Raw genomic sequence first — 16,743 nt, forward strand, 5'->3', positions numbered from 1 at the left:
AAAATAGGTTGAAATGAGAGTTCTGAGGAATGGCGACATATTCTATATTCTAGCAATTCAGTTACAAGCTGCCAGACTTAATTACTTCAGAGTTACTGCGTCGTAAAAGAATTTTGGGAGTGCAGACTGCAAAATAGGTTCTGAAATATGGAGTATTGTGCAGTATTTGTTTACAACAAGGGACATTCTCTTACCCATTTTCTTTGCAGATTTGCTAGTGGTATCAGCAGCATCACTGTTTAAGAGTGGTGGTCCTTATCAAAGTTGCAACATCAGTGAATAAATCTGGCGATCTTTAGAATAAAATAGCTGCCTCCTTGGCGAATAAATAAGCTATAGTAGTTGAAAACATGTATTGATGAGTCTCTCAGATGAATGAAAATTGACCTCAATTAGATGCTTTTAATAACATGCTTTGGTATGGGAAGTATGACAGTATGGGAAGGGAAATACAAAAACAGTATTAACAGTTGAATGTGGTTAATGTTAAACACTTTGGATAGGTACAGACATTCAAAAATCCTGAGGTAGAATCAATCTAAGTTGCATGGTTTTCTGTAAGTAGTGCAGTTTAGATCAATAGTAAACAAAATACATATTTGCACTTTAGTGTTGGTGGGGGGAGGCAAATCCTTGCCTGGGTTCTGCCATTTTTAAACCAGTCTGGGTGCTGAACTTCTGTTCTGTTACAGGTATAGACAAGTTTCCAATCACTTATACCTAAAAATAAAAATAAATAAATAAAAAAAAAAATACAAAATTGTAATGTCTGTACTTGGCCTCTGTTTGCTTGTTATACTGAAGCAAATCAGGAATAATTCATGTAAAGACAAGTTATAAAAACACTGTAAGAATAGATTGAGTGTCACTTATTTATTTTTGTGTGCGCGCGCATGCGTGAAGCTCGCCTGAGTTTTATATAGCAGAGTTGAAATAATATCTTGATGCAATCTTAGATGATTGTATCTGTAGAATACAGAGTGTACAAAATGGTAAAGACAAAGGAGTTACTACTTTCCATTTAAAAACCAAACTGTGTATAAACTATATCACATAAACCATAAAATAAACATAACCAACAGTATACGTTAAGAATAATTATACTTGAAGATTGAAAATGTACTATACTGCTAGAAAAATAGAACTGATACAAAGAGTCTTGGCTTACGCATTTTATCTTTCAACTAATTATCCCATTGCTTTAATAAGTTATCATTTAGGAAGTCAAACGATAGCTGTTCAGTTCATTATATATCTATTAATAACACATCAGAGATGAGCATGGTAAATATTCACCATGACTGGAAACTGAGTTACCAGAAAGATCAGTACAAAAAGCATTTCTTAAATTATTTTTCTACTTAGAAACATATAAACCATTACATTAAGAATTTTTTAAAAAATTGGGTTTGATTAAGGCACTTAGCCTTGATGCTAATGAGAAGAAATAGTTAATGGTTGTTTTGAAACGTTTTTTTCAAACATTTTTTTTAACTTTCTTCTTATAATGATGAGAGATTGAAGTAAAAACAGTGTGACCTCTGTCTTCCTGACTCAAAAATTATTTTTGAGCTGTTAGCACTCTTCTGTTTTAAAGATATTGTTCTTTAAAGTGGCAAGTATAAAGCTACTAAAGTTTATTTGGGATGACCATAAATCTTTAAATCAAGGATATCGATAGTTTTGTTACACTTGCCTTGCTAATGTTTGTGATGGAACACATTACATAAGTAAAAGTTTTAATGAACGTGGGTGTGATTCATATTTTGTATGCAGAGAAATCAAGCATTTCCAGGTGATGAGTCCCACACTGTGTCAGCACAATTGTAGCAATGTTGCATAAAAAGTCCTGATCACAGTCTGATCCTGTTCAAATATAAGTAGGTGTAGTTCCCGCCTCCCCCAAAAGTGCTCCAAATTAGGAAGCAATAAATGTGACAAACAATAGAAAGGAAAATGGAGAGAAAAGAGGAGGAAACAGTAATATCCCATGCTGTTATGGGAGTTATCCATGTTAATTCTGTGCATAGTCTAGTAGCTCAGAATAATTTATTTATGGGGGATTTTTATTTTATCTTAATATCATTAGCTAGCCAAACTATTCCACACCTGTGTCCTGTAGATCTCATAGCAGACCTGAGCTTTGAGGATTTGAAAAGGAGTATTGTGCTTTACGGATTCTTTTTCTTTTAGGACTTTCCTCCAAGTTGTCCCTTTTACAAATGGAAAGTATAGAGACATTCAAGGGACAAATGGACCAATAGCACAAGGGTGGCATGATAGAACAGGGATGTGGAGGGAGACAGGCAGCGTGTTAAGGGTAACTAAACAAGTAATTGGGAAAAGACAGAATTGAAAGAGCCTTGAATGTAAGGATAAGCAGCTCTGATTTGCTAGGGCATAGTTTTCTGGGTTTGTTCCAGGATTCTTCTTTTGCAGCTCATGGTTTGCTTCTCCACTGTAGAGTCTTTCAACCGAGCTTGTCTTTCCTGACCTTGGCTTCTCCACATAGGCAGATCCAGGACTTTTTAAAAGGGAAGTGCTGGAGCAGCAACCACTGCTGTAGATGTGGGTGCATCCTCCCCCCCGCCCCGCCCTCTCCTCATGGGTGGGGGGAGACCTCGAAAACCAATTTCTTCAGGAAAAAAGTTTTATGCCTAACAATTAATTTCTCACATCCCTTGGTAAATTTGTTTCATTAAGGTAGAGGGGGGATCTAGTGGCCATTTCCAAACTAGTCAGAGGGGACCATCGGGCATTGGGGGAGTCCCTGTTCCCCCCAGCACTACCAGGAGTGACAAGAAATAACGGTCGCAAACTGACAGAGAGCAGATTCAGGCTAGACATCAGGAGGCGCTACTTCACAGTCAGGGCGGCTAGGATCTGGAACCAACTTCCAAGAGAAGTGGTGCTGGCTCCTACCCTAGGGGTCTTTAAGAGGAGGCTGGATGAACACCTTGCTGGGGTCGTTTGACCCCAGTACTCTTTCCTGCCATGGCAGGGGGTCAGACTTGATGATCTGCTCAGGTCCCTTCCGACCCGACCAACTATGAAGGGGAACAGATCACACTGCAAAGGTAGCAGCTGGGAATCTTTAAGTCCTTGCCCCAAGTAAGTTTCCCACCCCCACTTTTGGCACCCTTTCCCTTCTCCTGTGTGCTCAGCAGCATTTCCCCTCTCCTGCTCTCTTATTCCATGCCTTCCCTTTCTACTGACACATTTGGTCGCATGGAGACCAGCCCACTGCTACTTCTGTCCTGGCCACTCCTGTATGTTTCCGCAGGACCATGGGGACTGGCTGCATCGGGAGCTGGGCTTGGATGGGGACAGCAGCAGTGGCAAACAAGTTTCCCTCTCTCCCTGAGCCTGCTCTCAGGTTGGTGGGGAACATATGCAGGGTGTGGGCCCCAGGAACCTGCCCACTGCTGCCACTATCCCTGGCTCCCTGCACAACCTGTATGAAGCAGGACAAGGAGTGGCAGGAAAGGGAGGGGAAATGGGGGTGGGGGTGGAGAAGGGCTGCTGAGCATGGAGGGGAAGGAACTGGGTGCCCAGCAGAATGAATTTGTACTGCTTTGGGGACTTGAAAAAGAAAAAATCCCGTGACTCCTGCTCTTGCAGCATGGTCCTAAAAGGTGCATACAACCACACCACTTCACCTGCTCTGGATCTGCCCTTGCTTATCCTGAGTGAAAGCAGGTACCTGTTTTGCGATTTTAGTTTATCGATTTTAGTTTTTCAAGAGAGAGAACTGTTTTCAATCTGGAGGAACTGCAGCATTGGTATGCCGCATCCCAACCTTGCTAGGCTGTGAATGTCAAACATTTCACAGGTTGTCTTGATGTATATTGTGTTCTGTCACCAGGTATGTTAGGAAAAGCCCCTTGTATCTGTAAGCAATCATAAAATTTAATGGTATATGAGGACCACAAGCAATGGTTTGTGAGGCAGATCACTTCATGGACCTATATGGGCGGCTGTTGATGATGAGATACGAACCAAGAAGCTCTAGGACTATGTAGTCTGCTGAACACTGGTTCTGGGTCTGAGATATGAACGTTGACTGGTGGGAAGGGATTGTGCTACAGATCTAGGACATCCAACAGTAACAGGAGAGCTGCAGCATAAACAAGACTACATTCCTGGAAATCTACTTTGAGCTGACTCCAAAGCTGCAGTGGCAATCCAGTGACATGAAACTTCCCACAGAGAAGTGTGCGTCCGTGTTCTTTGAATGGAAGCTTTGTGTGTGCCACGTCTCTGTCCTCTACAGATAAGTTTGGCAGTAATAAATTTACCATTGGAACTATTGTACAGGCTTCTGTTGCTATCAAAATGGTAGTCACCATGTATTGATGAGATTTGCAAACCGACAAGGGATTGTGAACAGTTTTGTATATATGGAGCGTCCCAGCTGTAGTGGAACAATTGACGGAGCCTATATTCCCATTTTTTCTTCCCCTCTTCTCACCATCATGAGTTCTCCGCTCTGCTGCAAGGCCTTAAAGACCACAGGTTTAATAGTAACATTTGCCTTAGAAACGTCCAGGAAATTTTTTATTTATTTTCAAAGCAGCAATTCCTGCTGCTTTTCCGTTAAAGTACAGGGAGCAGTTTGCTAGGGCTGTGAAGCGCATTGATATTAGCAGGCTGAGCAGCCCTCCATTCATCTTTCGGGACCCTGTCTATTAGGGCTCTGCAAAAAGGCTATATTTCATTCCGTTTCAGATTTGGCCATTTTGGAGGACAGTGATTTGTTTCGGTGTTTCAGATCACTGTTCTGTTTTGATCTGGCCAAATCTGTTTTAGAGTTTCAACGCTGTTTCAGCACTGATTTGGAGATTCGGAACAGCTGGAGAGAGGCAGGCACAGCTGGGTGGCTAAAGCTTCTCCTGCAGCTCCTCCAGTTCTGCCTGATTCTGCTCCAGCACAGGGAGCTGCAGGAGAAGAGCCCATGGCTCCCCTGTGCGGCCCCACCCCCTGCCCAACCCCAGCCTCCCAGCACTTTAAAAGAAGGGCTGCAGAGCTGTGCTGGACTCTTTCCGGGGTGTGTGGGCCCCCAGATCTGTGCAGGCTGGCATCCCTCCTCCAGAGCACTGGGACTGGAAGGGACCTCAGGGACTGATTGCAGACACTGGCCAGCTACAGATGTCAATACCAGAGCAGCCCTTACCCTCCTTGTCCCCCTCCCTCTTCTTAGTTTCTGTTTCCCCGCAAGCCAACCTTTGAAACATCCCAAACATTTCCGAAATGTTTCAGATGGTTTGGTTTCATTTCCGAGATGTTTTGGAGCCTTCTGTTTCATTTCGGATTTGGTGTTTTGGGCACCAAAACAGGCCAAAATTCCTCCAAAATGGAACGGCTGCCAAAATTTTGCACAGCCCTACTGTCTGTTTTCTCTTGCCATGCTAATGAAATCTTACATTTACTAGCAGAGAAAAACTGTTTAACTATCACTGAAGCAGCTTCAGGTAGAAAAAGCCTTTGGGAAACTAAAATGCAGGAGGCAGGTGTTTGGTATGGATTCATAGATGTAGGGTCAGAAGGGACCTAACTAGATCTTCGAGTCTGACCCCCTGCCCTGGGCAGGAGTGAATACTGGGCTCATATGACCCCACCTAGGTAACTATCCAGCCTCCTCCTAAAGACCCCCAAGGTAGGAGTCAGCACCACTTCTCTTGAAAGTTGGTTCCAGATCCTAGCCGCCCTGACTGTGAAGTAGGTATCAGGCTGGAGACTGGTGAAATGTACTTGCTAGGATCTTAGGCTGCTGACAGACATTAGGGAAAAAACCAAAACCACGCTTTACCAGAAACAGCAACACATTAGTTCAAGCTGGCTCTTCAGCATCTTTATAGCTCGGGCACTTCAGCAGGGCTTTTGGGTTCAATCAATTATTATATATAAGTTCCAGTAAAGCCCTACTGAAGGTCCCGATCTATACAGAAGTTGGGTGAGCTGGATCCAACTAACGCCTGCCTCTTCTGGGCATGCGCTGGGCTCAGTGCAGGTGTGCTCTGAATTTAAAGTGCCTTTTTTTTTAACATCTGCAAGCAGTCATTATTGTCTGCTGTGTTCTGAAAAACATCAGCAAGAGTAAGGAGGAGGGCCTTGGCAATGGCTGGGAGCTGGAAAGACTGGAACAACGTCTTAAGCAGCTAGAGCACTAGTGGATTCCACTTGCCAGGGTCACCTTAACCCAAGTTCTTGTGCTTCTGCTTTGTGAGACAGCCTGGTGGTTCGAGTCCATTTGTTGTGCTGTGTGTGAGGGGGGAGACCTTTGCACAGCTGTGGGTTTGCCAGCTGAAACTGTACCCTCCTGCTTTAAAGGTGCCTCTGCCATGTGTCTACAAGATGCTATGCAGGCTGTACATATTCCCTATGCACTTTTCTTGCTTTATAATGCTATATGCTTGATCCTTCAGGCCTGCAGGAGTGTTTTGTCCCTCTGGAGCCTTTGTATGCCTGTTTTCATAGTTAGGAAATTTGTAGCGTGTGATTTAACTGACAGCTGACAGGAGTGCCTACTTGGGCTGTCTGCTTTGTAGGAATTGCCCAGTTTTCTCCCAGGGACTGTTTTAATCAATTTCTAATTGCTGTTGCCTCATTAAATTAATGAAGTTTTCTTTAGCCAGAAGCCAAACACTTATTTTCCCAATAATTACATAACCAGTGCAAACTTGGGGCTGAGGCTTTAGAGTTTGGAGGGCAACACTTGCACAGTGACAAGAAGGTACCGTGAACTGTAGAAAGGGTGGGGACTTGGAGGCAGACAAAACCTTATACAGCAAATATAAAAACATTTAGCACTGCCAACAGAAGGAGGGGTAGGTGGGTTGCAGTTTATGGGCTGGAATTCAGGGACAGGGTGGCATGAGCCCCTTTCTGAACCAGGACTCTGTCCCAGAGGGCTGGAGTGTCACAGAGGTTGGCTGGCATGGGGAGTTAGAAGCAAAGCTGGGATCCTACAATATGCTGTTCTCTCTTAGCAAAGGTATAGCTCTGCGGGGGGACCCATCTGCTTGAGTTATGCTATTCCCAGCAGTAGGTGTTCTTTAGCATTTGGAGACCTAGCACTGACTGAACTTCTGCCAGTATTAGGTGAGGAGGATGGCTGGTGGGCAGGCTATGGCCAAGCAGTCGAGGGTGGTAATTGCTTGTAACAATGCAGACTCTCGGGTCAGGACCTCTGGCATACAGTGCTTTACACGTGGTTCTTTTATTGTTGCCTCTGACCATCCTAAGAGTTTCTCTGGCTAGAGAAACTGCTTTCCTGTTCATAGTCAAGCTCTTTTCCACTGTTCTGGTTGAAACCTTCCCCTCTTCACATCCCCAATCACTCTAAAGCATTTCCATGCAGTGGTTCAAGTGTTGCTTCACTTCCTCTCTCCACTTGTTCTTTGCTTTGAATGCTTGTCCAGTAAGTCCTTAGTTTTCCCATTGCTGCATTTCTGAGGGCCTTCAAGTTTGCTAAGTGGTGAGTCATTGTCAGCACTGGCATTATTGGGGGTCTTAGAGTTACAGGTGCTGACCACAGAAGACCAAAAAAAAAAAAAAGTAATATGTACTTTGTGTTGGTTGATCGCTTTCCATAGTCTCAAAGAGATTTTTTGTCGCCTTCTCTTTGTCTTCCTAATTTTGGAGATGTCATTTCCAAAAATTACTATTGGAGCTAAGAAATGTGAAACTTGAAGCATAAGATTCCCATTGGAAAGTAGAATTGGGAGGGTTGAGGAAGAGAAGAGGAAAGGGGTTTTAGAATTAAAATATTTCCTCATTTATAAGTACAGAGTTCTTAAATATACTGCTGTGAATACTCAGGAGGTATGTGAGCTAACAGTGGTTATAACCACTGTTAGCCTCTCCCATGCCAAAACAGTAGTACATATTTTATAATGCAATGTATTTTTCTAATTCCATAGTTGCATTTCCTTTCTCGTGTATTATCAAGGTGTCGAACTGTAGCATGGGCACAATGAAACCAAGATAGGTGTGAAAAAATGTACACCTACATGCTATAACACATACATGCTACTTAAAAGTCTAGGAGAAAAGAAAAGTTACCTATTTCTCAGATTAATAGGTATTATTTTAGGTTTGAAACTTGCAGCCATTTTTATCAGCCACAAAAAGCTGATTACAAAGTTGTTGAAGCAACCTGCTATATTTTGGATTTGTTTAATGTAGAGGTGAGTTTCTGTACCACTAACAGTTTACATACACGAAAGTAATATAAACCCATTCCATTTTTGTATATTTGTGAGCTAACATCAGAAATGCCAGATATTATCAAAAAAATTGTTTACATTTGTGGGGGAAAAAAGGCAAAAGCATCAGTGTGATTAGACTCGCTTCCCAATTTCTTTCTTTTCAATTTTCTCCATTAAATTTCTTAAAAATTAAAAAAATAAATAAAAAGCAGACTGTAGCTCTCCAGCAAAATAGACGTTTGACATTTTTTCCAACTAAGAACATTTCTGTTGCCCAGGGACTCCAGACAACCAAACACAAAAATATGGATGAGGACAAGTACCATTTAATGTAGGACAATAAGCTGACCTGAGTTTTATAACAATTAACTTGACAGCATTCCCCAGGCTGCAGATGAAACAGTACTTCCTATGTCTGCCTTTTCTGTAAATTGGCTTGGTTAGCAGAAGTTGTCAGATTTGTCCATTGCATTTTCTGTTTTCTGTCTGTCACTCCACCCATCGTTCCCCGCCCCCCTCCCCCCCACACTAAGCTTTGTGCGTGTTCATGCCAAAAACCATTTTGTTCTATAAACCATTTCATTTGAACTCCATAATCTGTATAAAAGAGTTTACTGCAACTACAAACATTTCCAGGGATGTAACCTCCATAAACATGGAAACCAAAATGGGAAACTCATTTTTTAAATCTTTTTTGCTGCCTCCCCCCACCCCCTTATCCTTCTGTTTTTAAAGGCAGATCTACATAAACGTAAATAGGCTGTTTATATAAACCATGGCAGATTTCTTTGTTCTTCATGATGTGATGACAGAGTCAGATCTTAACTCCAGGCAAAAGCTTAAGACCCTCTCATGTCAGCACAGGTACTAAGGAATCTGATGGAAGTAGTAAATGCCATGTATATAGTGACTTGAATTAATACAAAGGAACAGAACTGTTGTTCAAGTTTATTGCTGTTTAGGATAGAAACGAAATACTGTAGCCAGCTTCAGTGCAGTTTAAATAGGGAAATGTACTTGCTAAATTGCTCATTTTTTTAACTTCAAGGGTTTATTAACTCAGTGACTTAGACAAAGTGACACAAAATATACAGTATAAACTTTCACTAGTGACAAAAGCCATCAGTGGTGTAGATTCATGCTGGAGATTCTTTAAAAGAAAGATTGCTGACAAGACATTATGGTGCAATTTACGGGCATAGTTACCCAGCATATAATTTTCAGGTCTGAAGCTGCCTGGAGGGGAAGCAAGGAAGGCAGAATCTGGTGTCAGGTGTCCTCTGTTCTCTCGCTGCGGGGGTGACCAGAGATCATATTCTCCCAGCATGTTGCTGGGTCAGCACAGTATCACTGGGCCTCCAAGTAGGCACTTTTTTTGCCTCTGTCTCCTCTCCCACCCTCAAGCTCAAGAGCAGCAGAATTTAGACCTGACAAACTGATTTCCTGTCTTTCTGTAATAGCCAGAAGTCACCAATTAGCATTTCCACCACTTCCCCACTAGCAAATAGCTGGACCTATGGGGGGCCCCTTGGCCGGATGACATGGTGCCATGTACCTGAGTAGGCTGGTGTGCTGGGTTCCAGAGCCAGGGGGTGGAGCCAGCTTGTGGACCTGGACTTGGTGCACAGCGTGGGTCTGACTTGGTGCACCGGGTTAGAGTCAACATGCAGCTCTAGACCTTGGATCCTGGACCTTACATGGGGATGGACTCAGCATGCCACGGGGCTGGTTGGCAGAGCCCTATCTGGCTTATGGGGCTGGCAGCAGATTCAGGGGCAGCTTCCCTCCCTACCTGCTGTTACTTGGTTTCTTCAAGGAATATTTTCTGTTCACCCTGCCTCCTGAAAACAAGGTCTGTATTATATTTGGAGATATGGTGTATGCAAAAAACATGGAGGTTTTTTTCCTAATCCATCCAAGGTGACCATATTTCCCTGGTCACAAAATGGGACACTCCACTCTACCCCCAACTCTTTGACATACTCAGTCTCAGCTGAGTGGGCAGAAGAGATGGGGGTGGGGGACAGCCCTGTTTTTATTGGGACAGTCTTCTTGCCCTGGGTATCCCTCTGAAAATGGGACACAAGCATTTGTTTGAATGTAGTGACAGACCACCCAGGACAGGACAAAAACGAGGGTGTATACTCAGAATAAATCCATCCCACCAAGACTGTTGCCTTGCCAAAGGGCTGTAAATAGTATTCATTTTACTTATATTCTAACTTTTACTTGTGTTTTCTTTCCTTTGTGAAGTTCTTTATAAGAACTCCAGAGAAATTTGAAACTCTTCCCATGTAAGCAATGATGACCTATAAAAGACAAAGCACAACTTACAATTTTCCCATCCTGTAGGAGTGTTCTTCCTTTGCTGCCACATTTTGTCAAAGCCAAATCATGCAGAAAATGTTAGCTATTATGTTGGCCCATGACAAAAAAGTGTAATAATGCAAGTTATATTTGACATTTTTAAAATCAATACCAATTAGTTTTTTCCCTCTGCTGCACAAAGAAAGTCCAGTTTCAGCACTGGTTTCTTTGATGTATGATCTATCAGATAATAATTTTTTTTAAATAGAAAGCCTTCTTCACCCCCCACCCCATTTTGTCAATTAAATCCTTGTAGTTGCAGTAAACTCATTTATACAGATTACAGAGTTCAAATTAGATGTTTTATAGAACAACAAATGGAATAGCTTTTGGCCGGCTTGAGAGAGAAAATAGGCTTTTGAACCTTGCACAAGGTCAGTAGAAAAACTAAGCTCTGAATAGTTTGCCAAAAATATTTATGCCATGTTTTAACATTACTGTAATGAAAGGCCAGTACTAAAATTAAGCTGTAATTTAAATTTGCGGTTTCATTTGAGCATGGTCAAGAGATGCAGTTTGGGTACAAAAATCATTTCTCTTTATTTAAAAAAAAATATCCTTTTACTTACTCCCCCCAAATGATCCTCTAAACAATACCATCTCCAAGAGAATGGCAGAATTAGCTTGATCAAGTTACACTGAGGCTTCTTATTGCTTTGATGCCACAATGATGGAAGTGCTAGACAGCAATGGATGCATTTTACATTTTTCAAGTCAATGTTGTGTTACATTGTAAAAGAAAAAAAGGATTGAATAAGGATTTTTTTCTTCATAAATGCAGCTTATGAAATTTGATGAAGATGTTTGTTAATACAGTATTCTGAATAGTTCATCTCTTACCAAGTATAATCTTTTCAGTGTTCAGTTCTTTGCAATACAGGCATTTCTTGTTCTCAAGTTCAATCAGGTCCAGATTGCAGAGATTCCTTAGCTGAAGGTGCTCCATTTGACTGCTCGAAGGCTATGCAAAATGAGTATTTATTCTACGCTATAGATGATAAATCTTTAAAAACACCATTAACATGCCTAGCTAATATAGGCAAGATTAACCAAGTAAGGTTGATAACCTACCTCCCCTTCAACATTCCAATGCTTAGTCTGATTAGGTGCCTGACAATGTTACATTTAAAAAAATAGCTTATAAAAGATGGGTTAAACCTAATAGTTGTCAACTGTATTGTGTATATGCACTTTGTCTTAATAAAAGATGTTATCAAGACAAAGTGGAAGGAAGACCCCATTTATGAGGCAAAATGAGAGGACACAAATCAGAATAAAATGAGAAACTGTTAATGAAGGTGGCAGAATGATATCATTGCAAGTCACCAGCAAGCCTAATCATTAAATTTGAGACCTAGTATGACAAATAATGGATGGAAGTTCTGTAAAGTTTCTTCTTTGTTTCTGGTAAAATCAATCTCTGAGGTTTCTCATGAATGCTTTTATTTTGTACATAGAATATTCTGATTCTGCCCTTCAAAGAAGATTTCAACTAATTTAGATGTTAGCAGGTTTGGGAAAGTGTTCTATCCGGGATTTCATATCCATGTAACCTGGTATCTGTTCTAATTGCAAAATGTTCTCCTTGGCAGTGAAAATCTGATTGCTTTTCATTCTTTGGAAAGCTGTTGCTCTTGTATATCTTTAGTCATGCCACTGAAAGAATAGGATGGACATTTAGGACATGCTCACTGTAGACCACGGTGTTGATGCAGAGGTACTTGGCTACCAGAAGTAGAGTAGCTGCTTTTATAAGGAGTTTCTTATTAGTTTTTCTGCTCTGCTTTTTAGGACCTCCAGGCTACTGTGGTTGGAGAGCTTCTGGTACTAGAGCTATCATATTTTAGAGCTAGCTTAGGCAGTGTAGATGCATGTGAGCTTGTTCAAAGTGTTTTGATGTCTGTGACCATCCAAGCTTATTCCAATTGTGCCGGTGACCTGTGGTTGACTTGTATATCTTGTCTTTGTGAACAGGAAGGAAACCACCAATTTCATTTTAAGGAAAACTTCCAGATAAAAATTTTGGTTGCTACCAGCATGCCTTGGATAACAAGTTAGAGGCGGGAGACTCCCTTGTGTTTTACCAGTTCCCTGACCCATCTGGGCTCCATCCAGAATCTAAGACAAAGCCATTGGTGTTGGTAGCAGAAGATAGGCAATGCAGGAGATCATCTCAAGGATGTATAAACATGCAGGATGTATGTTGAACTGAGCTTGTGAGATGCTGAATGGAGGTCTTCAAATATTTGTTTGCATATACTCACAAGCAGTATCCATGTTACTAGTGTAAATTGTGACATGCTTAATATCCTAGAGAGAATGGTTGAGTAGAGTGTAAACTCCAGGAGTTGATTCATGGTTCTGTTGTCTATTTCATTAGACTACAGCACAGCCAAAAGGAAGCACAGAGTAATGCTGTATATAGTAAATTATTCCAACCAAAGTCAGAAATGGCTTGAAAGAGAATGGTATGCACTGAATGAGTTCCCTTTTTTTTAAGTCAAGACATACAACTTTCTTAATGTAAGGCATAAATCCCAACAGCTGTACCAGGATTTGCATGCCCATGAAGAAAGCTCTATGTGAAATTAGTGCCCGTAAGCTAAGGACATACTACTTAATATTATGATTAATTCAAGATGTATTGACATTATAGGCATCAAACTTTTTAGTGCTGATTTCTTATATAATTGTTAAATAAATATTTTCTGTATAATATGGGTTTAAAATATGTTTTAATATAATTCTACATAAAGTAGAATTTCTAAATAAAGTATTATTCAGTTAAACCTTAACTGGCAATGCGTTATTGCATGGTCTTCATGTGTTCTCAGTTAAACCTCTCTCACACAGCTCTTGGAGAAATATCATGCCTCCAGTTATTATTTCAGAAGCAATACCGTCACAGTGACTTCATAGGTCATTGTTAGATATCCACAATTTTAGAACTCTGTCCTGTAATAAGTCAACATGGTAGAAAAGTAGTAGGGAATGTTTTATAAAAAGATGAGGCATTAAAGACCTGAGTTCACTTTTTTCAAGAACAGTGGCACTAAACTAGGTAGCTTTCGAAACTGATAAATAAGTTCTGCCACACTTACTCTGTTCTAGATTCATTTGTATGTTTCATTCTTTGCTTCCTGTCCAAAGCAGTTATACAAAATCACTATGCATTTTTAAACTGGAAGCAGTTACAATTCGTTGGTAGGTAAAGTGTATGCCAATTTCACTCTGTAACACATTTTTGAATAACAGGCAGGATACAAATGTAAGTAATGTGTTAAATTTACTTTTAGGTTGGGCAATGCAGGTTGCTGCCTTTATTTTCATTCAGAGAAAATGGGAAGATGACAAGAATCATTTTGAAAAGATGCTGGATTATTTCTGTGACATTCGTGAGCCACTACAACTCCTCATCTTTCCTGAAGGAACCGATCTCACAGGTGAGTCAATTCTGTTGTCTCTTCTTGGATCTGCTGAGATAGAAATTCTTGTCTTCAGGAAATGGTTTCAAAATATGTAAAAAGTGGGAGCAAATACAGCTCATGGACAGTAGAAGTGTTAGTAGATAATTAGTAAGCTACTACAGAAAGCCACTGTATTTTCAGCTAGCCCTGGGATAGACAGTGGTAGCAGCCTAACAATACACAGCGAAAAGATGGTTACTGTCTGTCTTCTACATTCAAAACAATTTGCAGGCTCTATTCATAAGGGCTAGGGAAACAACTATGATAGTTGGCCATCATTTCACTTCAAGACCAGCGAAAAGCCATCAAGCATATTACTTTTCCCACATGTTACAGAATTCTGTTGTGGGCAGGCCAAACTTGGCACAGCTCAGAGCTGCACAAAAACTTTTGAGATGGCCATGCTTCAGGCTCAGCAAGTGCTGCAGCTCAAATAATAATTTGTCATTAAAAGTTTGCCTCTTGGAGCTGCGTTTAAACCACCCAAGTCACTACATTCGACTCGCAACCTACAGGTTGGCCACCCGTGTTCTTATTGCAGACACTATTTGAAATAAGCCCTCACCAGAAGAGTATTTAGTCAGCCTTTCTAATGCCCACAGCTTTACAAGACTGCAAAAAAGACATTTGCCTAGTGTTTTTAGAAGTTTAAACATAATCAACCATTTTGCACAGTCTCTTGCTGTTATGGGACCCCTTCACAAGAATCTCCATACAATTTTCAGCTTTTCTCCATACAATTGCTTTAAAAAAAAAATAGGTAGAGAGACATGCCAAAATCTGTACCTTTGCAGGAATGTCTTATTTTGCATATGCATGCCACACTGTCTTGGGAGAGACAGCAGTATCCCATTTATTTCTTCTCTTCATGGTTTTCCTTTGGACTTTGGAAAACGTTGGGTCTATGGGCCCTGATAATGCAAGCTCTGATGCATAACAAGTTAAAAATGACATTAATGATTTATTTCTCAAAAAGAAAAATAAGAATACTTCAATACCCTTGTCCATAATCTTAAATGGAGTATTTAAGTACTGTAAATATTCTTATGATAAAGACTGTTTTCTTCCACCAAATAAGTAGCTAAATCATGGTTTGAAGTGTTAACAGAATTTGCAAGTATTAGCAGGTATTACCTGGCAGGGATCGCAACATGAATGCTTCTGCTATAACCCCCTGTGACTACAGCACAGAGCCTCAGACTTTGCAACACCTGCTGCAAGGCACGTGCACAACGAAACATCTTGTAAAGCATAGTTTCTCAACCTGTGGTACATATACCCCTGGCGGTATGCGAGACACAGGCAGGGGGTACGTGGGTACCCCAACACTCTCTCTCTCTCGCCCTCTTTTTCTCTCAAAACTATGGCAAAAAATTTGGTGTGCCACACATTAAAATTCCCCAGTAATAATTTGGCATGCCTGGGTTCACCCCTCCTAGCTTTGGGCAACACCACCTCTAGCCCAGGTACATACTTGAGTTGTGCACCCATGGTGTAAAAGGCGGCAACCCTACCGACACCAAATCAGACATTTGTCATATCATGGCCTTATATACACAGCCTTTCTTCCAACATATAGCACACATTAGTCTGTAAATATAAAATCCCCTGGAAAACTGAGTGTTAGGGTACGTATTAACATTTTCAGATTTTAGGGGGTGCTTGCTACTTAAAAGGTTGAGAAACATTGTTGTAAAGTACACTAAACAAGTGCAAGCATGCATAACAAAATGGTCAAATGTGAAGTAGAGACTCTCAAAGTAGTAGTAGTAGTAGCTCAATGGAGATATTTAATTAAAATGAAAAATGTACTGAAAGGAGTCACCTATTCCACTTTCTGGTGCAGGGTCAATGGTAGTTTGACAGTATGGCTAGGCACAGAAGTTGCACACAAACCGATTTAAATGTTCAGAAACCAGTTTAAACCTGCAACAGAACAGAACTTCAGTGCACTTAAACTGCTTACGTAATGGCCGAAACTGGTTTAAGATAAACCTGGTTGGATGTAGTATTAGACTTAACTGATTTAGGTCAAACAGTTTTACGGAACTTCTGTCCCAGAGCCTAAGATTTCAACAAAGGTTAGACTCAGTGTTCTCCCTAAAGTGTAGCAATCCATGAGCGCCCCAGTTCGGTCTGTGCGCTCTGCCTGCTCCCTGCCTCCGTGCCTTGCTGCAGCCTTTGAAAGCAGCGCAGCACCATGTGTGTCCCGCCGCTGGGCGGGCCAGGCAGTAAGGCACATAGCATCGCTTTCAAAGGCTGCAGCGAGGTGCAGAGGCAGGGAGCAGGCAGAGCTCAGATCCCACCCGCCTTTGCCCCGTGCAAAGATCAAGGGCCAGGCCATGTGTCCTCACTTGGCTGCCTGCGCTGTGCGTCTGGAGGGGCTGCCGAGCTCTGACTGCCCCACGACCTGGCCCGGTACTTTTAGTGTACTTTGCAATCAAAGCCCAGTGGTTCATCCCAGGGGTGCAACGTGGGGGAACCGGGGGGAGAGGGGATGTGTCCCCCCCTCTCCCACAGTGCGCACAGTGGCGGGAGCCCACAACCCTGAACAAACCACCAGGCTCCAACTCACGGTGAACAGGCCCCTGGCCGGGCTGGATTGTGGAACAATCCCAACAGTGCAGGAGGGAGCAGGGCAGCACCCTGCCCCTACCACACTCCCTCCTGCACTGTGGGGGTTTCAATATGCCCCCCCC

At 41.8% G+C, this 16,743-nt stretch overlaps 1 protein-coding gene across 4 annotated transcripts in view; it reads left to right on the top strand.

Annotated features, from left to right (window-relative positions):
• The window catches only part of LCLAT1 (lysocardiolipin acyltransferase 1), a 241,131-nt gene that overhangs the window by 109,105 nt on the left and 115,283 nt on the right, over positions 1–16,743 (top strand). For all 4 annotated transcript variants that reach the window (XM_025216037.1, XM_025216042.1, XM_025216023.1 and 1 more), the window contains one exon: positions 13,874–14,020. In XM_025216037.1, the coding sequence (XP_025071822.1) occupies positions 13,874–14,020 (147 nt within the window). The remainder of the gene's footprint in view (positions 1–13,873; positions 14,021–16,743) is intronic.

Source organism: Alligator sinensis, unplaced genomic scaffold, assembly GCF_000455745.1.
Source record: "Alligator sinensis unplaced genomic scaffold, ASM45574v1 scaffold138_1, whole genome shotgun sequence".
Classification (NCBI taxonomy): Eukaryota; Metazoa; Chordata; order Crocodylia; family Alligatoridae; genus Alligator; species Alligator sinensis.